Raw genomic sequence first — 23,517 nt, 5'->3', positions numbered from 1 at the left:
GAAATATGCATTAAAAATTCTTTCACAAATTATATCATTTGAAGTTTTTCACCACTTAAAAAGCTTACATATAATTTATGTTTTGACTCTACATGTAAAACTATATTTGTCCCTATTTCTGTCTTGTTAGAGTTGGCTCCCTCTTCTAGCCTTTTAAGTTCATGTAAAACAAACAATAAAAGTTGCAGAAGGAATTCTAATTTCTGCTTCATGAGGTCCTAATCCATCTGTGCTGAGATTTTGGTTGTCCTGATGCTGGGAAGGTCTTGGGAATGTAGTTACAGCTTCTGTGTGCGTATGTGTGCATTTACATGTAAGTGTGTATTTGTGTGTGTGTGCCTGTGTGTGTGTGTATGTGTGTGTGTGTGTGTGTGTGTGTGTGTGTGTGTCAGGTAAATAGTGTTTTTTCCACAGACATTCACTACCTCTGCCTTTCTCAATCTTTTTACCTGGTTTTACATGTTCATCACTGAATCTTGGGTTGAAGGCATGTGATACTAATGACGTATTGAGAGCTGAGCACTCTACCACTTCTTTTTTCTTCTAGGTCAATGATTTGTGAGTCTCTGTATTAATCTCCATGAGCCTACACACACACACACTATCGAAACACATTATTTGCATGCATGGAAGCCTCAAACAATAAACAAGGATCATTGAGAAAATGGCCTCAAGGGTCTCGAGCACTAGCCAGAGATCTCAGCAGCTGTGCGCTGTTTGGGAGGCAAATCTTGAGTGTAAGCTTCCCCAGGGGAGAGAGATCTTAAGGACCAGTCCAAGGAAGCTCTCAGTTAAAGCCAGAAAGAATTGGGGTTTAAGATGTGAAATTCACAAAAAAAATAAAAAGTTAAAAAAAGAAAAAGAAAATAAATAAATCATCCCAGGCGTATTTCAGATAGCCACAAGCTGGAAATGATGTCTATACTGTCTGGTACTTTTCACAAACACCACGCAGAGTGGTAAGAAATTTGAATTCTCAGCTGCACATGTTCCTCGCTGGGATCCAGCAAGGTGAGGATAGGCTCAGCATTCTCGTTTTTTGTGTTTTCATGAGGAGATGACCACAGGATGGGACTTTCTGGAGGACAGCACAGCACTGTGCTGTCACTGCAACACAAGGGAAGCTGCAAGGGATCTGAAGCCTAACGCTGGTGCCTGACAAGTGGCACAGCCTCGGCAGAGCCACTTAATATTGTATAGCTTCCTCTCTAAAAATTAAGCAGTTTAGTATTTGCTCATGGAAATCCCTTCCCCTCTCTCCCTCCCTCCCTCTCCTTTCCTGTCCTCCCTCTTCCCTCTTTTTATGTGTGTTCAGAAAGAAATGAGTACATATATAGACTATGTTTTAAATAGGCACAGGTTATATATATACATATATATATACATATATATATATGTTCTACCTTCTTATACATATATCAATGTGTGTATGAAATATATACAGCAAAGTCAAAGGACTACTGCAGCAACCAACAGCGTGACTATGTCTCAAACAGCTCAAATACTGAACGAAAATACTCAGACTAAAGGAGTCCAAACTCTACATTTCCACGTAAATAACAATTACAAATGCAATACTGGCGGCCGTTTCCAATGAGTGGGGACCACTGCTTTAACTAGAGTGAACTCTCTTAGTGACTGAGGACTAAAAGCTAATTTTAAGTAGTCTTGAGATATAACAGAACAACTTAACTTGGCATCAGAGTAACCAAAACGTCCGTGAAAATACGTAAACACAGATGAGGATGCATGTGGAATTCTTCCAAGCTATCTATCTCAGAGCAACATGCCTCATTACCTTCCCAGTTCGAGAATGCATTAAAAGTAGTAAAACTAAAAACAATGCTTCACAGGTTAAAATGGAATCTGGACTCGCTGGCTATCATGATAAAATTTACCATCTTCCTCTCAAGATGTTCTATCAACTGTTAAAAGAATTGAATTATCAATTTAAAGTGTGTTACTCTCCTATGCAAAGACAGGGGATGTTTCTGATTGAACATCCTATGGTGTCTGGAGAATCAGCAAGGCTCACTATGTCAGGAACCCCGACTCCCAAATGAATGGGAGACTTAGCCTCCTTCGGCACTGCAGCTAAGTCTTTGTACTATGACGAAAGCGTGGAACCATTCTCACATTTCCTAACTCCCCCCAAAGCAAGAAATACATAAGAAGGAAGACAATGATTTACAGGAAAGGGTTAGCTTATCAGTGACTGAAAATAATCTGTTTGCCCCGCCTCCACCCAAAGGGATATGATTTAGTAATATTTTGCCAAAGTGTAAAATTAGGGCTGGTCAAGGAAGTGGACTGCCAGCTTTGCACCCTGGCTCTCATTAGGTCTGCAGCCTCTAAGTGAAACACAACAAGGAAATGTAGACAGAAGAAAATGGCTGAACATCGGACCTATGGGGCACATCACCAACATGCTCCAGCCTCGGTGACATGTAGTTTCCTCTTCCAAGCCTTTTTTCACATACACTTTCCCTGTGTGTCTTGTTTTTTATGTTGTTGTTTTTTCCACATCAGGAAAAGATGTCCACATCCCAAGAGCTTAACATTTCTATCAGAGGATGGATTTTCCCATAAGCTAATGGGCAATAAATAGTCTTAAAATCCTTAAGCTATGATGAAACGGTGAGGATGTGTGAATTGGTGTACATGACGCATATATTCAGGTATCACTACCTCAGCTCTCCCCAAGTATTTGTTAGCTGCCTCCCCTGCACTTGGTCTGAGTTAGTATATCATTGCATATGCTTAATATCTGAGTTAGTTGTAGACTGGAGTTGAGCGTGCACACATTCGTGACAGATGTCTCGTAACAGTAGAGAAGCTGGAATGTCCTGCACATCGAGTGTACATTTTCCCAAGGTATTTGGTAGGCATGCCAGCCTTTCAGGGCATCTTATTTTATGATTTGTCTCCAAACCTTGCAATCAAACAGCAAACAGAAAAAATTAAGGACCAACCCATCGTTCTGGAAATAATATATTTGGAACCATCCATCTCACCTCCATTTTCAAAAGCAGCAATGTCAGTCCTTGGTTTCCTATCCAATGATGTTTTTGCCTCTCCTGCCCTTTCAAATAGGCTAAACTTTGTTGGAACTGTAAGACCATCTCCTAGGAGTAGAAATAAATTTTAAAAAAAGTCAATCCAGCAACCAGTACACTCTAAATATTGTGATAGGATTCATAGTGACAGTTAGGAAACTTAAACATTAATATAAACACTGTGATCTGCTGAGTAGTACATAAACACATTGATTTCAAGCTAATTTTGTGAATGACAAGAAGTAGAGGTTTATTCTTCTAGTTGTATTGGCAAGTAAATGACAATTTGAGTTTTAGCAATCTTACGCTATTGTATGTGCATAATATGTTTAGTGTACTTGGTGTTTTATTGTAACGAATTTGTAATATTTAGTGTCTATCTCTTCATGATTGATTTAGCAAACAGTATTACAGCCTAAAAATTCTAATGGGGGGAATTCTAATGATGCTTGATAATTAAATTATTCTCATGGTTTTCATTGTATATATCAAGATATTCTACTTTGAAAATAAACTGTTGACTTAAAAAATACAAAACAAATGAAAAACAAATAAGAAAACAACAAAAAAAATCCAGGGATTTTTTTTTCTTTTTTGCCTAAAGCAGCAGTGTGAGTTTCTGAATAGGATAATTTACCAAGAAAGAATAGATTTACTTTGTAGCTACCAATAGCATTGCTGGGGACATTTGTGGAGGGAACCCAGAAACAATAACAATGTATTGAAGGCAATTTCCTGCCTTTGATACTTTTGGCTACAGTTTTGTAAAAATGAAGAAAGCCATATCTGTAACTTACTTTCAGTACTTCAGAAAATCATAGTGTAAGTGTTCATAATTATTCTAACGGTCATTAAAAGCCTAGATGTAGTAAAATAGTAACATTCCCTGTCAGTTTAAGTCAGGGACTTTCAACCTACATGTTGAGATCTCTTTGGCATTGAATGACCCTTTCACAGGGCTTGTCTAAGACCATCAGAAAACAGGTATTTACATTAAAATTACCAGCAAAGGCAAGATTAGTAATGAAGTAGCCGCAGAATAGCTTTATGGTTACCACAATGTGAGAAGCTGTATTAAAGGGTTGCAGCATTAGAAAGGTCGAGAACCACTGCTCTAAGTGAACTGGATATACAAGAGTTAACTTTTGAAAGCAATCGAAGGCAATATTTATATGTATACAAACCTATATGTTATCTATCTTATAGCCTTACATTTTTAATTTTGAGCGGTAGGTTTGTCTTTTGTTTTTGTTTGCTTGTTTTAAGGTTTCTCAAGTCTGGTTAGTACAAGCCACAGCAGGCTCCACCTTCTAATAGTCTATTACTGCCACCTTCTGCCAGGCACTTAAACAGCTTGCTACACAGGGAGGGAGGGAGCGAGGTACAGACGCTCTGTTCTGCATCCAACTGACCAACCTCAGCTCTCTCATCTCTTTTCTCTGTTCTCCCTTCTCTCTGACAGCTCCTGTCTCTGTGCACCCTCCCTCCTTCCTGTCCTCCAGAGAAGCAGGGAACAGTCTTCTACCGCTACGCTGTGTACACTTAAGCTCACACTAAAGACAGAATAACCTACATAAACTTATAGCACCTGTGTACTCTTCTGTGAAAAGCTCCTGCTTCTGTCCATAATACAAATGCTCTTTGTCTTGCTTTTAAGGACAAGATGCTGACCAGAAGCACTCAGACCTGCTTAAAGGGAATGCATCATCAAAGGAAGAGTCTGATACTTATACATCAAAACAGCCTTAACACTGCCTGATACACAAAAGATGTTCATTCAACGGACAGACTGGTATTCTGCCATTAACATCATTTTGTCACCTCCCTTTTGTCCATCCTGATCTGGGTTCCCCTTTCCATTCAAAATAAAACATCGAGTTCTCTTTCCCTGAAAGATTTACCGATGGGACAGAAAAGCAGATTGTTTACAGAGTTCCTGTGTGGCGTGTGAGAGTTGCCTGCATCTGTGAAGTCTGTTCATGTGGTGGGGTTCCTCTGGGGAAATATCATTACATTAATCGCATCCTTTAGTAGGAAATTTGGGTCATCCCGTAGAAAGCATCTTTCTCACTCACAGACTGGATGTATTATTTATCATTTTATCCTGCTCTAGTGTACAGTGCACTGAATAATTCAGGACCTATTCATTAAGTATCTCTTGCATGTCACTTTGAATATTGCCAGCTCGTTTCTTACCTTCTTGTAATTCACTGCCATTTTCCAAAGGCTTTTCTAACTCTTTCTCCACTGTAGGAGCTATGCTTTTTGATGATGGAATGTCTGGAGGAGCATGGAATCTATAGTATTCACCTAAACTCCCATGAGAAGAGAATGGTTAGCATGTGGATCACATCAATCAGCGGGAATTCCACAAAAGTATGATTTCTTACCAGATTTATAACACATCTCCTTTATTGCTCTTTTCTCTTCAATTTCTTCAGGGGTCTTTGTCCATAAGCTAGAAGCATCTATAGGATATATATTTTTTAAAAATTAAATTGCCCCAATTTCAAATGATCTGAAAATTTATAAACCAGAAAGAAAAATCCCCAATATCGTTTTCATGGGTGGATTGTTCTTTATCTAGTGTTTGAAATTTAAAAAAAAAAAACTCTTATTTCAAAATGCCTCTATGTTTAGTGTTTGAAAGAATCACTGAAGAGAAATGATGTATTTTATGTTCTGTGTCCAGAATTGAGAAGCTGAAAGAACAAATGCACTGAGATGCTGTGTGGGCAGAACAGGGTAGATATGCGCCTGGCAAAAAGAGCAGTGAAGGTGTCTGTGCATTCCTAAGCGCAGATGTTGTGGCAGTTGGTACCCACAGAAAGATGCGTTTCAGGGCAAAGACAAAGTAAATTTGTTTTGCGGGTGTTTGTCTGAAGTTTATCTTGTGCTGTGATGATATGGGAAGAAAAGAAAGGACCACGGCGAAGCACACATGGGTTCTGATCTTGTCCATACTTCTCTAAGGAATATCAGGGAGGAAGTAGATGGCAGGGCTTTATAAATTCCTAGCTACTCTCCGGATCATTAAAACTCTGCGAGAGCCTGACCAATACTGATGCGGATGCTAACAGCCAACCATCGGACTGAACACAGGGACCCCAATGGAGAAGTTAGGGAAAGGACTGAAGGAGCTAAAGGGGATTGCAACACCGCAAGGAAGAACAACAATATCAACCAACCAGACGCCCCAGAACTCCCAGGGACTAAACCACCAACCAAGGGGTATATGTGGAGGGACCCATGGCTCCAGCTGCATATGTAGCAGAGGATGGCCTTCTCTAGCATCACCCCCGATCCTGTGAAGGCTGGATGCCGCCAGCATAGGGGGAAATTAGGGCCGTGAAATGGGAGTAGGTGGGTGGGTGGGGGAGCACCCTCATGGAAGCAGGGGAGGGGTGGAATAGGGGGTTTGCAGAGGGGAAATCAGGAAGGGGAACCACACTTGAAATGTAAATAAATAAAATAACCAATAAATAAAAGGGGAAAAAAAAACTCGGAAGAGTGAATGTGAGGAGAGCCAGTTCAGAACAGCTACCTCTTCTGAGGCTGTTTGTACCTCTGTAACGACAGACACAAATGTAAATGTGGGATATGTCTCCCCGATCACCATACCACTGAACCTCTCAGGCCAATATACAGATCTCTCAATATGGTCTGTATATTGCATGTGAAACCTCTCACAGTTGAGGAGCATGTAGAAAAGACTGTGGGTTTTTTGACACGTGTACCGCAAGCCCAGAAAGGGAGTACTAACCATTTGGTTCCTCTTCCTCCTCCTCCTCCTCTTCAAAGTTAGTTTTTAAAACTAATGGATGATGAATGGGTCTTGATACGTTCTCCATGGCTTTCAGAGGTTCCTGACTCTGGGTTCGGGGTGGACTTCCTTCCTGACTTTCTTTCTGTAAGGTGGTATCTAGAGAGGAAACCCAACACTTTAGTCTGTTCAACAATTATTACTAATCCGTCCTTCGTTATTTTTTCATTGTTTGTTAAATAGAAATGGCCCCGTGTCTTCTGGATATGATAGAACTGGTATAAACTCACAGTGTCTGTGTTGTCTGAATAAGACCTGTTCAAAACCAAGTCAGTCGGCTGGGGTTTAGCTCAGCGTAGGCGCTTGCCTAGGGCGCATGAAGGCCCTGAGTTTCGGTCCCAGCTCCAAAAAAAAAAAAAACAAGTCAGTCAAGTTTCTAGCATGGAGGTCCCAAAGACCCTTCCCTAACTGAGGAACTATTGATGGCTAATGATTTCTAGAAGAAAGGATGGTTTTTCTTTATGAGTGTGGACCTTGATAGGTTGATCACATTCCAGTGGATGGCCACGCACACACATGAGTACACGGACAGTAGAAACTGGCCTTGATAAGTTATTTAAAAAATGAGTAGAAATGTGGGAGACAGGGAGTGGATCTGAGAGGAGCTCTGAGTGGTGGGTGGTGAATACGATCAAAGTACATTTTATGAGTTCTTAAAGCGTTAACAAAACTTTATTATACTTAAATGAAAACAAAACCCTTAAAATAACAAAAAGAAAAAATAAAAAGGAGGGGCTAGAGAGATGGCTCAGTAGTTAACCGATTGTTCTTGCAAAAGGCCTGGGTTCAGTTCCCAGCAACCACATGACAGTTACTGTCTGGATCTTCAGTCCTAAGGGATTCAACAGCCACTTCTGGCTTCTAAAGGCACCAGGCAAAAACATTCAGACAAAACCTCATACCCATAAAATAAATAAATACAGTAAAATTACCATTATTTTATTTCAAACTCACAGGCTGGTCTGTTGTCCAGCTTGTACTTCCCTGTAAACAGGGGTGACAGTTGAATTGGGTACCACTACACAAGGTTTATGTGGGGCTGGGATCTAAACCCCAGTCTTTGTGTATAATAGGCGAGCCCTCTGTCAACTGTGATATTCCCCTATCCCCTTAAATCATTATGCTCTTAAATAATTGTATATTAAAATGTTTCCTTTATCTTTTTAAAGTGTTATACGAATTTAATGAATACCAACATTTTGTCCATGACTCAAGAGAAAATATTTCATTTGTTATCCTTCGACACTGTGATGACCTGGATGACTTCACACATTCTGTGTGTGTACATCACCACGCAGTTGGTCACTGGCTTAAGATAGGTCAGATTTACAATGCTGTAAAGTGACAAGCACTGAGAGGGAACTGCCTGTACTTCGAGCTCTAGAATTCAATGTTTCCTCAAGATGACAATATTCTCTAGTAATTCCCTTTATACTGGGCAGCTAGCAGCTATGAGCACACAGATGGCAGTAATGAAGAAGAAAAGAATTCTGCCTGCTGTCTTATTAAATCAAGGTACTCTGGTAGGTAGAGAGTATCAAATGTCTTTTCAGCTTGTGGTGAGTTGGTAGGGATGGGACCCTCCTGGATGTCAAGAAGTTGTGAGTGCAAATTGATCACAGGTGTTGCTTTTTGTTATACAATGTATCTGTGAGATGAAAGTGAGTTTAATAATAATGCATAACTGTTTGGTTTGGAGACATATACCTTCCAGTGGGCCTCAAGTCCACTCTAGAGCTGAGAATGACCTTGAACTTCTTATCTTTCTTCAATATCCTCCCAAGTGCTAGTATTGTAAGCTAGGAGGAGGAGCTGGGGTAGTAAGCCCTCTACCAAGTGAGCTATGTCCTCAGTCTGATACATTTTAACAATTACAAAGAAAGATACAGCAAGGTAACAAGGCAGTGCTGGCAATGGTATAGTAAAAAAACATCCAAAGGAACAACAGCTGCGAGGTTAGAAGCTAGAGATGACATTAAGTTTGCTAATCAGCTAACTTTAAAATCGGCAGAGTCTGTGCCAGAATGAACTGAATTTTATTTATTGATCTTTTAGGTTCATCACTTTTTTATTGGATTGTTTTTTTATTTATTTACATTTCAAATGTTATCCTCTTTCCCGGTTTCCAGTCCATAAACTCCCTATCCCATCCCCCTCTCCCTTCTTCTATGAGGGTGTTTCCCCACCTTCTATGAGGGTGTTCCATCCCCCCTTCTTGCCCCCCCATCCTAACATTCCCCTAACACTGGAAGGAGGGTCGAGCCTTGGCAGGACCAAGGGCTTCTCCTCCTATTGGTGCCCAACAAGGCCATCCTCTGCTACATATGCAGCTGGAGCCATGGGTCTGTCCATGTGTACACTTTGGATGGTGGTTTAGTCCCTGGTAGCTCTGGTTGATTGGTATTGTGTTCTTATGGGGTTGCAAACCTCTGCAGCTCTTTCGATCCTTTCCCTAACTCCTCCAATGGGGACCCATTCTCAGTTCAATGGTTGGCTGCCATGGACCGAATTTTAAATTCATGAGAGAGCATGATGGAAATTAGTGAGTGTGAACATGTCCGCTTCTTCCACTTCTGAACTTCTTCCAAATGATATATGACTTTTATTTTTGGTTGTGAGCCTAGCCTTTATCGGCTGAGCCAACTCTCCAGCCCGATACATGACTTTTTGATAAGCTCTGTAATTCTTCAAGTCTGAGAACTTTGCAAACATAAGCCTTCTGGTTTCCCTTTTAATTTTTTTTTTTCTTTTAGAATCACATCTTTTATTTGGAGCAAATTTCAGCATATAGAATTTTTAATCTTAAAACTTAACACATTTCTTAATCCTTATATTTTTCATGAGTTTGATTATGGCATTTAAAATGCTTAATTATTCTTTAGAAAGAGTTCATAACATCTTTAATAATATTTCATATACCTGATATATAAATTAATTTTTCTATAGACTTCTATAATGTGGGTTACTTTACATAATAAAATAGAAATTTTACCGTTTTTACTTTGTTTCACATCTTACATTTTTACAATAAATAGTCAAGAGAAACTGTAAAGTAAGTTGAGCACTCTACTAAGCCGTTTCTTCTGCAAAAATATCCTAATTTACCCTCTGGAGTTCTGCCTTCCGCAGTCTTAATAAGGTCCCTTAAGAAGACACAAGACTGTCCTTAACCACACATGCCTCTTTCAGCACTGTGACCCTGGCCAGTTATGTGGTTTCTAAAACGGCTGTGTCCCATAGCTAGTCACTCCTTCTGAGTCATGTGTAGAATTGCCCTTAACACTGCATACACAGAAAGACAGGGTTTTTTATACCATTTACTCCCAACAGTGCCTTTCCATTACACAGCTTATCTCAACCACCTCAGTTAATTTAAAATAATACAGATAACAGTGGTAATATTGAGTAACAGACATGAAGGTGATATATTTTGGAAAGAACCCCATGGAAGAGACACCACTGCCGTATCATACAGATGAAATATCTGTGCCACAGAGGGCTGTCCAATGTTATGTTGGCAAGTGTGTGAGGCACGCTGAGATTTTAACCTACTCTAAGATGTAGCGGTGATCTTTACCTTTTGTTAATTTTACTTCCAAAGTCTACATAAAGATGCCTCGTAGCCAAGAACAGGGAAAGGACAACCTGTGTCTGAGATCAGTCCTGTCCTTAATCTCTGCTGCTAAATAAGCCCTAAATTTCTAGTGTTCCCTTAAATTCAGTCAAATTGTATTCGTATAGTATTCTTTTCCTAAAGATAGTGGTGGGCTGCAGTTGGGTCAGCCTTTAAGGACTGAGTGTTAAATTTCATTGTCTATGTGTGTGTGCTATAAACCTTTCACCCACATGAAGAGAGCTGCAGCTGACATAATTGATAAATTCACTTAGAGCATAGATAGGATCTACAATGGCAAAACAGCCAACGGGAAATCACACTTCATCTTGAAAGAGTATAGCTGGTAATGTAGATAGCATTCTATCTTATCTACTTTTTATGTGCTGTCTGGTAGGTCTCGGTTCAGCAAGTGAAAACTCAATAATTTTTATTGGATATTTTCTTTATTTACATTTCAAGTGTTATCCCCTTTCCTGGTTTCCTCTCCAGACACCCGCCATTCCATCCCCCCAACCCCCTAACTCCTCCATGAGGGTGCTCTCCCACACACCCACCCACCCACTCCCTCCCACCTCCACGCCCTGGCATTCCCCTACACTGGAGCATCGAGCTTTCACAAGACCAAGGGCCTCTCCTGTCATTAATACCAGACAAGGCCCATCCTCTGCTACATATGCTGCTGGAGCCATGGATCCCTCCATGTGTAATCTTTGGCTGGTAGTTTACTCCCTGGGAGCTTTGGGGTGTCTGGTTGGTTGATATTGTTGTTTTTCCTGTGGGTTGCAGACCCCTTTGGCTACCTCAGTCCTTTCTCTAACTCTCCAATGGGGAGTTCTCAGTCCAATGGTTGGCTGTGAGTGTCCACCTCTCTTATTTGTCAGGCTCTGGCAGAGCCTCTCAGGTTACAGCCATATCAGACTCCTGTCAGCAAGCACTTCTTGGCATCTGCAATAGTGTCTGTGTTTGGTGACTGCATGTGGGATGGATCCCCAAGTGTGGCAGTCTGTGGAGGGCCTTTCCTTCAGTTTCTGCTCCACATTTTGTCTCCCTCTATATTTCTCCATATTTGTTCCCCCTTCTAAGTAGTACTGAAGCATCCACACATTTGTCTGTCTTCTTTTTGAGTTCATGTGGTCTGTAAATTTTATCTTGGGTATCCTGAGTTTTGGGGCTAATATCCACTTATCAGTTAGTACATTTCATGTGTGTTCTTTTGTGATTGGGTTACCTCACTCAGGATGGTATTTTCTAGTTCCATCCATTTGCCTAAGAATTTCATGAAGTCATTGTTTTAAATAGCTGAGTAGTACTCCATTGTGTAGATGTACCACATTTTCTGTATCCATTCCTCTGTTGAAGGACATCTGGGTTCTTTTCAGCTTCTGGCTATTATAAATAAGGCATGTGTAAGTGGAGCGTTTATCTTTGTTATATGTTGGAATGAACGTCTTTTGGATGTATGCCCAAGAGTGGTATAGCTGGGTCCTCAGGTATTACTATTTCCAATTTTCTGAGGAACCACCAGACTGATTTTCAGAGTGGTTGTACCAGTTTGCAATCCCACCAATAACGGAGGAGTGTTCCTCTTTCTCCACATCCTCACCAGCATCTGTTGTCACCTTCATTTTTGATCTTAGCAATTCTGAATGGTGTAAGGTGGAGTCCTAGGGTTGTTTTGATTCCCCTTTCTCTGATGACTAAGGATGTAGAACATTTCTTTAGATGCTTCACAGCCATTTGATATTCTTCAGCTGAGAATTCTTTGTTTAGCTCTTTACTCCATTTTATTAATAGGGTTATTTGTTTCTCTGGAGTGTCTTTTAAAATATCTAAGCTTTATCTTATCTTGACCCAAAAGACATCATTGTGTATAGGTTACATATGCTTTGTATTAATTTATATTTTATTAGCTGTGTCTCTTCATAATTTATAATATTCCCATTTTGAAGTCATAAGTAGTTATATGTACTTAATGAAACAAAGGTAGATAGAATTTTTCATAAATGTACATATGACAATTTAATTATCTAAAGTAAAAAGATTTAAGATTCTGGTTCTGATCAACATAGCATTTGGCAAACAGACTGCTACAAATATTGCGGGTATTATCAACTTATAACTTCTATAGTAGTCATATTTCTAAAATCAATAGGTAATAGGTAATGTTAGTTCAATATTTTAAAATTTATTTATATTCCATTCATTGTCCCTTTCCCTGTCTCTCTCCCCATGTTCCTCATCCATTCTTTTTTTCCCCTTTTTCTAAGAGGTGGTCCTCCCTCACCAAACCTCCCCTTCTCTGGGGCCTCAAATCGCTTTTGAGGATTAAGATCAATAGATATATTTTTAAAAGCCTTTGATAGTTGGTATGTTTGGGACACAAAGGTTAGTATGCTTACATTTTTGGGTTCCAGTGTGGTGGCATGAGGTGGCGGGACATTTAAGAGGGGAGGACAATGAGAGGGAATAGCGTCATAAAACTGCCATTCTCCTGAATAGATTAATTCTTTCTCTTGTGCAAGGGTCAGGTGTTCTGAGATTCATTGAGTTCCCATGAGTGGATTGTTTTAAACATGGGAATGGCATCTCCCCTTGTGCTATTTGTACCTGTACATTCCCTGCCACTTCTCTGCTACATTGTGATGTAGCTGGGAGACCGTCACAGAACATTCATACTGTGTTGTTTAGACCTTCCATCCACCAGATTTATAAGTCAGATCAACCTCTTTTATTTATATACTAAGCAGCCTGTGGTACTTTGTAACACCAAACAGACTAGAACAACCGTTTACACACTACCTAGAAATTCAATTCTCTTTCTAGAGTATAGAACTGTTTACAGGTAAAGGAAAACATAACATGAGGGAGTTTTCAGTTCAACATGATTAACTAATATCCAAGATTTTCCAGGGTAGAATTGATGAGAGGTTATGCTACCTTCCTTTGTTAAGTATATGACATTGGTAACATATCAAACTAGAGTCCCGATCTCTGTAAGGAAAGCTTTTAGTCCATAAAGAAACATTAACCAATAGTGTACACAGCAAACAAGTTATATTGAATATAAGAAAGAAGTGGGATGTGGCAAACAGGAAACAGGGGAGGGCAAGGAACATTGGAGGTGCTTATGGAGGAGTGGGAACAGCAGGCTACATTTTAATTATGGTGCTAATTAAAGGCAATGTTTGCACATCGATTTGAAGAAGTAGTTTGTCATAAAGATGTTGAAGAAAGGGCACTTCATGAACATCCCTGCAAACAGGAATGTACTGAGCTGCTCTAGAAAAGGTAAGTAGGGAAACATACAGTTGGAGCAGGGTATGAATGAAGAACCTAGGTGCCAGGGAGCTAAGAGAGTGCATGATCAAGTAACTCCCTGAATTCAAACTCCTACAGAATGCTGACCTCTCTGAATAAGATGAAAAGACACTGGATGATTCTGAGTAGTAAAATCTTCTTGATCTAAAACTGTAGGTGCTGTGCTTCGAATAGACATGAATAGAGATAAAGCAATGAAATTGGGGGCTGCTGTGACAATGTAGTTATGAGGTAATAATGGCAGCTTGACTCATGGAGAGTCTGCACAGATGATGGCGAAGTCCGACTCTGATCTACCTGCATGGTAGAATTATGTTTCTGCATGGATTAGATGTGGGGCAATGACAGAAATTCAGAGAGAGATTCGGGTGTGATAAGCAGCTTTAAGGATGGACTTACAATCATGATGAGAACAGCTATGAGCTGAGCAGGTTTGAGAAAGTGCAGATTAAAATCATGACATCAGTAGTAAGCATTCTAGGTATTAAATGTTTGTAAGAAAAGTTAAGAGCTAAAGAAGTAGTTGAATCTAGACAGTGAAGAGCAGTGGGGAGGGAGAAATATAGATCTGGATAATTCAGAGTCAATGATGCATGAATCATTGAAGCCACAAGTTTGGGACTGGAGAGACCATGTCCTGCCCAACCATGAGGACTAGAGTTCAGATCTTAGCATCCATATGGCAAGCTAGAGTACCGTAATGGCTCGAAACTCTAGTTCTGTAGGATGTGACATCCTCCTCTGGCCTCTACTTGTACACAGGTAGGTGCATTCTAACTCACACATGTAATACATGTATTTACACTCACAAAGACATACACAGAAATAAGGAAAATAAACAAATAGGAAACAATTACTAGTTAGAAAAGAGAAGGGGGACAAACGTGGAGAGAGGGACAAAATAATAAAAAAGGGTGACAATGATCAAGAATCATCATGTGCATGCCTGACAGTATAGACAACCCCAGTGTCGTGTACAAGTAACGTGCAGTAATAAACATTAAAAGACAAGACTCATGATATTATAAGACAGGGGATAGAGAAACAGAGAGTCAACAACAAACTCCCTGGATTCTACTCATGAGGAGTAACTAGCAATGGCAAGTCACAGCAGATAAGTGTTGAGGGCTGCAAGCTGCTAAGGAATTATGTCAAGTGAGGAAGGGATGCCAAATGTGTCCACTTTTCTGAGGTTGAGATTACATAAGGACTCAGATTTGACTTGTGCATTTAACAGTCTGTATACAGTGAGTAGAAAGGCTGAAGAAGCCTGGTTATCAGAAAAGAGAAGAAAGAAGGAAGGAAGGAAGGAAGGAAGGAAGGAAGGAAGGAAGGAAGGAAGGAGAGAAAGAAGACAGAGGGGGAGGGATGGGAGAATATATTTACAGCAAGGATAAACAAATACTTTAAAAGCTACTGCAGTGGGAAGGGTGAGATAATGGGTTGGGAATAAAACACTATTTAGTAACTGAGATGATGAGTGTATATTTTTACAATGAAGGAATGTCTTGGCAAGATTAAAACTTATCTTGTGCCTGCCTTCACCTGCATACAGACATCAACCCATAGTAGACATCACAAGAATTATTGAGTTAGTGTTCATTTAGTTACCAAGTGGAAAGGTAGACTAGATAAAGAATGATAGCTCATGCTTGTAAGTGTAAGGAGGAGACTAATACAAATGCTAGTAGTGTCGATGAAAATATACAGAATTTCTCTACTCATTCCTTAAGTTCTTCAGTAAGATATTAAGGTCATCATCTAGTAGGAGGTGATGTTGGAATGTGGATGAGATTGAAGAAAGTACAAAAACATATTCCAGAAGAATAGAGATGTACATGGAGGCCTATCCTAGAGCTTGGATTCATTTGAGGTCTACAGTCAGGAATTTAAACCCCATCATCAGGATCATTTGTTTTCTACCACCATGTACAGTTTAATGTATTCGGACACAAAAGAGGTGGGGAGTCATTTATCAATATTATGGCTGGAAGAATAATTTACTAAAGTTAGTGAATACTAACAGATTAGGAAATGTCTGAAGAATTGGTTGCCAGGGAGACTCATGAAGAGGATATTACAGAGGTGATTGGGGAGTTGAAACATAGAGCACACGTTTTCAAATGGAAATTAGCAAGAATTAATAAAGTGGTTCTAATATGGTGACTAGGAGCTAGGAGTTGCATACTGCTGAAAACAATGAGAGGATATAGCAGAACATAAGCAAAAGAAAAAGATTTTGACTTGACACCGAGAAATAAAACATTGCAAATAGTTAATATCAAATTCTTGCTGGATAGTGTTAGAAACAACCAGAAATTGGCAGCAAGGACCAAGAAAAATCCAACACCTTGCACAAGATTTGAGATTTAGAAGAGAGAGGGAGAGTGGGGTGGAGGCAACCAAGATTGAAGAGTCCTATAGGGGAGCTAGAGTCCTCAAGGAAGACGTTCTTACATAAAAGTGAGGATGAGAGGAGAATTCAGAGAAGACAGAACTGTGTCGACCAAGGAGAAGAATGAGTGAAAACAAAGCAAGGACAGGCAAGGACCACTTAAGAGTCTCTTGTGTTGGTTGAGGAGAAAAGCCAGAATGAAATTAGCTCTATTCAAAATATAAAACATGCAAGGGGATGTGTTGAGGCCGGATGGATAGTGTCCTGTGAGGAACTCTCTATTCCTTTTCAAAGATCCAGGAAGACATAAGGACACTGGGCATCATCAGTCTGCACATCTCTTTAGTATTTCCTCATCGTGAGCTAAAATGATTAGGGAAAGGGGTCAGATCCAATGCATGGGATATAGATTGTGACCCTGTTCAGGGAACCTTACTTCGAGAGTCAGGTTAAGCCATAACTCCTGTTGGAAAAGATGAGACATTCAGAAAGGCCAGCTCTATTTACAACACACGAGAATAATCCATCCGACAACACGACAGCTCTTAGTCCGGAGCTTATTTCAACAGTGGGGTGACCAATGATTGTCATTCACACAGGCACCTCCGTCCAGTTCTACTCTGAGAGGAAGTAGTTTTGTTTCCTGCTAGTCTTAAAAGGGCTAATGAAATCACTGAAATTAATGACCGGGTAAAAATGAGGCACGGAGAATATTTTCCTCTGTATAAGTCATACTGTTTGTAAACTCAAAAGGTTAAACTAATCAATTACATAGCTTCAGAACTTCCAGTAAGTTACTGCTTAGTTTAACTCTTTAATTTATATATCTAAACAACCAATCTACTGCACATTATCTATCTATCTGTCTATCTGTCTGTCTGTCCATCTGTCTGTCTACCTGTCTGTCTATCTGTCTGTCTATCTGTCTATCTATCTATCTTTTTTTTTCTCCAGGCATTGCAAAGCAAAAAAATTGTGTTCCCCCATCTCCAGATGCTTACAGTCTAGTGACTAAGAGAAAAATAATAGAAGTATTGCATGGGAGGGTGTATTATGAAGCCAAACATTTCCCAAATATGTAATAGAAAGGTATAAGTTAAAAGCAACCTACTTGTTGAGGTTATATCAAACTAATTTTTCAATTCCCAAAGGACTGATATCATCATCTGCTCATATCTAGGACCATTCCACCAGAGAAATGTGGTGAGCCTAACAGAATCAGTTTGCTACAGCATCAGAAAAACCTTGAAGAGATTAATTTCTCCAAAAAGGTTTTATTAAATATGAGATCTTTTGTGTTATGTGAAGAATCTATTCTGTCTCGCCATGAAATAACATTTCAGCATCACTGTAGGTAGGTGCTCTGACAGAACAGAGACGCCTACCCCAAAGCATGTCTTTGCTCTCTGTACCTATGAAAGATTCCTGCACTTCTCACATTGTATGCAAATGTGTCACCCTAGGCTGCTACTCCAAGACCACACTATAATTATACATAGACATGTTCCCGACTATTCTTAAAGATATACTCACTGCTACTTGGTGGCAAAAATAATCCATTGATATTTCGGGGTTTGCTGTGGTAAAAGATACAACTGATCTTCACACAACCAAGAGGTTGGGTTTCCCAGAAGCATGAAATGCTGCAGTTTTGCTAGGAAAAGGAAGTGGGGAGAAAATACATTTAGGTATTCAATAAATGCATGCTGGTGCGATGTGACAAGAACAGCTTTAATTGCAAACTTAAGATTGTCATGTTTCTTATATTTTGCCACCACTAAGCTTTGCTATTAAAAAAAAAAAGTCTTTTCCCCCCCTACACGTTTAGGGTGAGCAAAGTGAAAAACACTTAAAATTTTTGAGGGAGGAAGAACTACTTCCTTATTTTGCTGTAAAGGTTTAATTCAACGATGGAGGAAAGAAGGTTGGTTTAAAGCAAATGATCAGCCATTTTACCTGCATTTCCATGTGTCTAAATCTGCAAAGTGGGTCTAAACATTTTCTCTCTCTCCATAATGAGCACACAGTGTCACTGCCAAGGGCTTCTTCACAGTGTCGGAATCGGCACTGGGAACCCTAAGAAATGAACAGTGCACAAGACAATATATTAATGTTAGTGCTTAATAACAAAATGCTAACCAAGTAAGGAATATGAAGTCCATAAAATTGGAATCACGAAGACATGCAGACAATATACATCTGTAAAGACTAAATTGTAGCAACTTTGTCTCTCTTTAGTGACAACGAACATGCTAAGAAAAGGTGCACAAGTTACTCTCAAAATGCTGCTCTTACCATGCAGTCAGCCCACATAATTCATTAAGAGCAAAGATGTGAGACTAGAGACTACTCTGATTCCAATAACATGGAACGTTTATTTTTCTTTCTGGGGAAATCTTGGCAACTGTCTAAGAAGTACTAGCCACACTCTGCTCGTGGAGACAATCTCTACCAATCACTAAGACGCACAGTCTGTGGGGATGCTGCAAGCTGTGCTGATATTGAAGAAGTAGAACGTCAATTGTGTGATACTGTGAAGTTTGAATTAATTGTATCACACATAACATACATGTTTTATGTTCTTGAAATATAAAGACAGTTGACTCAATATTTTTATGTACCCACCAAAGTAGATGTGGATTGTGTCAATGATCTACTATTAGTTGATTTTTTTGAACTATACTATATATATATCTCTCCACAGTTGGAAGAACTGTAGGCCATCTTGTAGATGGGAGAACTGCAAACAAGAGCGATATCCCATTCCATTCCTTCCTCTTTGGCAGATAAGCTATGCCTTTTTTCTACTTCTTTCTTCACTTTCTTCTCCCTTCAAAGATGGAGTTTGTACTCTTAAAGCTGTGAGTTTAGAATCAGGTAAACTGGAATTTATCACCATGGCTTCCCTACTTGTCAATAACCACTCATCTTCTGTTTGTTTTTACACTTTAAAAAATAAAATAATATGCTATCATAGGATGTTGTGATAGCCTTGAGATGTAACGCAAAATGGTTTCTAAATTCTATCTAATCCAATCTCATCTCATCTCATCCCGTATGCCTATCTATTTATCTATCTATCTATCTATCTATCTATCTATCTATCTATCTATCTATCTATCTATCTATCCATCCATCCATCAATCAATCATCTTCTATCTATCTATAATCCTTAGAGGTTACTAGTCATCAATCATTTGGGGAAAAACAGAGAAAGAGACAAAACTCAGTGCTACTTTGAAACAAAATGTCTGTCATCTAAAATTTCTTTGGAAAGGTAACGTGACAGACATGGGTTGAGTTTCCCTGACTAATGAATTGGACTAAAAGTTTCAAGCAGAGCTGAAAGATGCTTAACCAGACAGAGCATCTAGTATTTTTTTGTTTATTGTTTATTTTAGGTTCATTTGGGACATGAGCAACAGGAGAGTTCCTACATATATTTGGTTTAACATCCATTAAGCCCAATTCAGTTTTCCCACTTTACAAAACTTATAATTTGGTTGATTTGTTTATGTTACACTCTATACCCCTTTACATGATATTTAGTTACTTTCTATTATTCAGACTTCTGACAGAAAAGAATGCAATAACAGTTTTTTAAGAAAACAGATACTACACAGTGGAGAGTAACCTGAATTCAGCTACTGGATTATGTATGACTGAAATCACATTCACCAAAATAGGCTATATTACAAATACCATTATAGAATGAGCAGAATTAAGAATTTGAAATGAATAATATATGCAAAATGTTATATGAAAACATGAAATTGGCATATAGAATCATGATACCAAAGTTTTAAATTAACCCAAATTTCTCACATAAATTCAAGATATTAAAAAATACATAGGCCTTCCCATCAGAGTTAAGGAATCTTTTTATTGCTGTTTCTCCCTTCATTCAACTAAAAAGCTTAAGCATGTGTACTGTAAGTTGTACAATATTTACCTTTATGCATGTGGAATTAACAAAGAAATAGCAGTCATTCCCAACTTCTGCCATTTTCAATCTCTTGCTGCTAATCCAATGACTGTTTTTTTTTATAAATATGTACAAATTGCAGGAACGCAAATATAAGAACTATCAGTGTGTAAGGGGGAAAACTTGTTCTTTTCCACAGCCTTTCAGGTTATCAGTACTATTCCTTTAAAACTGACCTCCTGTTGACAGTATATTACACAATAGATAATTCTTAAATAAATTTAAATTAGAAGATACCTTCTCTAGCTTTGCAGAAATGTTGAAAGTGGTTACTAGTAATCACACAAACTCAAACTTCCAGAATTTTTCTCATTGTTATGTAATCCATTGTTTGCTCATCACAAATGACCTCATATGCAACTGTAGGCTACTTCACCTACATGGATTATTTCCCTTATTCAATATATGTCAAATATACTAAGCATTACTTGTAGATTTTACACTGTTTTTTATCTTCTAGTGTTCTGATTAAAGAAATATAATTTTGTGTTTTCAAAATTAAAATCGGGTAAGTATTTAAAAAGGATGTTGTTATTTCTATATATGGTCTGGCAGTACAACTAAGGCACATATGATAATATATATGATATGTATATTCCAAGAAAATAGATACAATTGATTAAATACCTGGTATTGCACACTGACTTAGGGTAAAAATCATATGTAGATTTTAACACAGTAATAAACATACATGAAAATAAGTCAGTACCTATTCATCCGGTGCCTTCGTTACATTTCTGTCCATCAAAAGAGAATTCATGTCATCCAATAGCAAATGCTGTATTTCCAGAGTGCTTGAAAACTTGTAGAATTTGTTGAAAAGCATGTGAAGTCTTCTGATTCCCAGACCAAGACATTTCAATGAGCAGTTTCGAAAGCCTTCATGCCAGCACCTTTCCCATGGGAAACAGTGTAAATGAGGAATATTCATCACAGGGCACCTAGATTTGGCTGGAGACAACTAAACACACTGGATCAAAGCAGGATTTTAAATTCCTGCAGTCTTTGAATTGAAATCTCAACTGACCAAGACACACACAGATCTCCACTTTGAGAAAAATGGTAAATTGCCATGAATTTTTCAAATCCATAGCATAGATTACTAATCTTGGAAATAAGACTAAATTTAGAAAACGATGATTTGCTTATAACCCAAAGGACTGCAGCAGTGTCGAAAGTAAAGGAGCAGATGAAGTTTTGGCAAAGCCCTCGGACATGTTGATGGATATGTAGCATAAGCTTTCCCTTCTGGTTTGCTCCTCTCTTCAGCTCTGCACCAGCAAAGTGCCCACCTTAAAGGGCAAGTGGGAGGAACACCCCTGAGAAGGCCTCATCCCATCTCCTCCAGATGAATTCCCCAATTAAGGGTGAAGCTTCACTAGACTACTTTCCAATACACTTATCAAACTGAGTTAAGAGACTTCTCACAGGAAAAGCTCTGAAAAGTGCTTTTACCTCCTGAGAGCTGATGGCACAGCAAAATCAAAATCAGCTCCAAAACACAAAAGGGATTAGACAAAAATATTAAAAAATGTATAAAATTAAAAAACTCCTCCATCGTGTAACTTTTGTCGTCTAGAACACCCCAACCCCCCCTTTCCTCTTTTTCCTTTTCCTATCAGTTCCTTTTACTTTCCACTGTTACCTCACTTCCTTCTGGATGCTGATTTCACTTTAGTCTTATACAGAAAGCTATAATTCTACTTGAGAAGAATTTTTTTTGACTCCCTATAATTAAAATGAAATATTTATCTTCGAAAATAGGCCCAGAAATACTGTATTGTGCTGGTCAAGATAGATTCACATGGAGTTTCCTCTTGGTGTGTACTAAATTAAGAACACATCAGAGAAGAAAAAAAATTCTTTTCAATGTATTCTCCTGTAGCACCCCTCTAAGTGCAGGGGTGGGGCTCTCCCAGCTCTCTATGGGAATCAAGTGAAGCCAATGGCTGACATCCATTAGAAGCACAGTCTACATCTATAACCTGATCCTGTGACGTTCTCCTGCCGTCTTCTGTTTCTGTTGGAAGCCTTTCTCCAGGCATTTAAGAAACCAAAAATACAGCTGTTGGTCCTTCCAGAGAGAGGCTTAGAGCAAGTGGAATGTTTTTGGAAGATTATCTTTTCTAAGAAATGGCAGAATGTTGGATCTAGAATATTCTGTGGCAGTTTGGGAAATGACAGTTGAGAGCTTTTAAAGGTCATTTAATTGTCTGAAACCCACAAGTTGTTCCTTAGGATTCCTCTAGTGCCTCGAAGAAGGTACCAACGCTTGACTTTAAAATGCTAAGAAGTTTCTGGTTTCAATACAACAGAGCCAGAAGCACATTGGTACTCTCTCCCTACACCAATCCCTTTGTTTTGTATAAAATTTTGTGTGCTTGGACATTTTCCCCTCCCTCCCTGCTGATTCAGTAATCAAGAAACTGTAAACTTGTTTTTAGGAACATCGTTTGTATTCTTTGAGGGTCCCCTGACAAACACATACTTCCAAGTGAGACAAGGATATTTGATTTTTTTTTTTCCCAAGAGCTAAGTAAGTAAAATGCTAGGTAGTCAAATGCATGCTGATTAAATATTTATAGAAATATCAATTGGAATTATAAAGAAATAATAGAAACATAAATTGGTATCTCCAATTTTCCAAAATAGTAAGGGCAAAAACCTCCCTATGGTCTCAGGTTTCTACTACTAGAATACATTTTTTACCCAAGCTTCAATTTTATTTCCTTCTAATGTCCTTTTAGACAGTAAGTCAAATGAAGCTGTTTCAAGTCTTTTGTTGGATTCCCAAGAAAAACTTGGCAGAGATTTTTTGTTATTTCTGTTTTTGAACTTGTTTAAATTTTACTCTCATTGGAAAGGATATCAGGAAACAAATTATACATGGTGTGGTGATTAATTCAAACAAATCCAGTTTTGTTAATTATAAGGTTTGCTTGTTTTAATGTTTTTCCTGGGAAGTCAGGTTTTCTGTCTGAACATTAGGAAATGTCTGAAAGTATTTTCTAAACTTCTCTGGATTTCCAATTCTTTAAATTTGATAGAAAATAAACAGGTAAGAGAATTTCAGTAGAAACGTGCTAAAATGCATCCTAAAGTGATTCATCACTGATAACATTAATTCCCGAAAACATCTTCGTTACTAAGTCTTGGCCAAGTACACAACATCGGGTAACGGTTCGTTTTGTTTGTTTTTTAATTGGACATCAAAACATAGGGGAATCACGCACGTGGAGGCGCATGCTCTGTAGCCTCACGATCGCACTACAACTCCCAGAATGCACCGCGACTAGGCGGTCGCTTCCGGTATTGAGTCCCCGC

At 38.8% G+C, this 23,517-nt stretch overlaps 1 protein-coding gene across 3 annotated transcripts in view; it reads right to left on the bottom strand.

The window, feature by feature from the left end:
* The window catches only part of C1H12orf50 (chromosome 1 C12orf50 homolog), a 31,572-nt gene extending 11,120 nt beyond the window's left edge, over positions 1-20,452 (bottom strand). For 2 of the 3 annotated variants that reach the window (XM_032890785.1, XM_032890786.1), the window contains exons 1-6: positions 18,165-18,198; positions 17,742-17,862; positions 6,820-6,978; positions 5,447-5,524; positions 5,253-5,366; positions 3,015-3,125 (exon numbers count right to left, since the gene is read on the bottom strand). In XM_032890785.1, the coding sequence (XP_032746676.1) occupies positions 3,015-3,125; positions 5,253-5,366; positions 5,447-5,524; positions 6,820-6,978; positions 17,742-17,862; positions 18,165-18,176 (595 nt within the window). In that variant the 5' untranslated portion in view covers positions 18,177-18,198. Of the gene's footprint in view, positions 1-3,014; positions 3,126-5,252; positions 5,367-5,446; positions 5,525-6,819; positions 6,979-17,741; positions 17,863-18,164; positions 18,285-20,160 lie in introns of those variants that run through there. The other variant, XM_032890784.1, reaches the window with a different exon arrangement.
* Between the last annotated feature and the right edge of the window lie 3,065 nt (positions 20,453-23,517).

The sequence above is a fragment of the Rattus rattus genome, chromosome 1, assembly GCF_011064425.1.
Source record: "Rattus rattus isolate New Zealand chromosome 1, Rrattus_CSIRO_v1, whole genome shotgun sequence".
Lineage (NCBI taxonomy): Eukaryota > Metazoa > Chordata > Mammalia > Rodentia > Muridae > Rattus > Rattus rattus.
The sequence above is the reverse complement of the archived record's forward strand: the minus strand, read 5'-3'. Positions and strand labels throughout refer to the sequence as shown.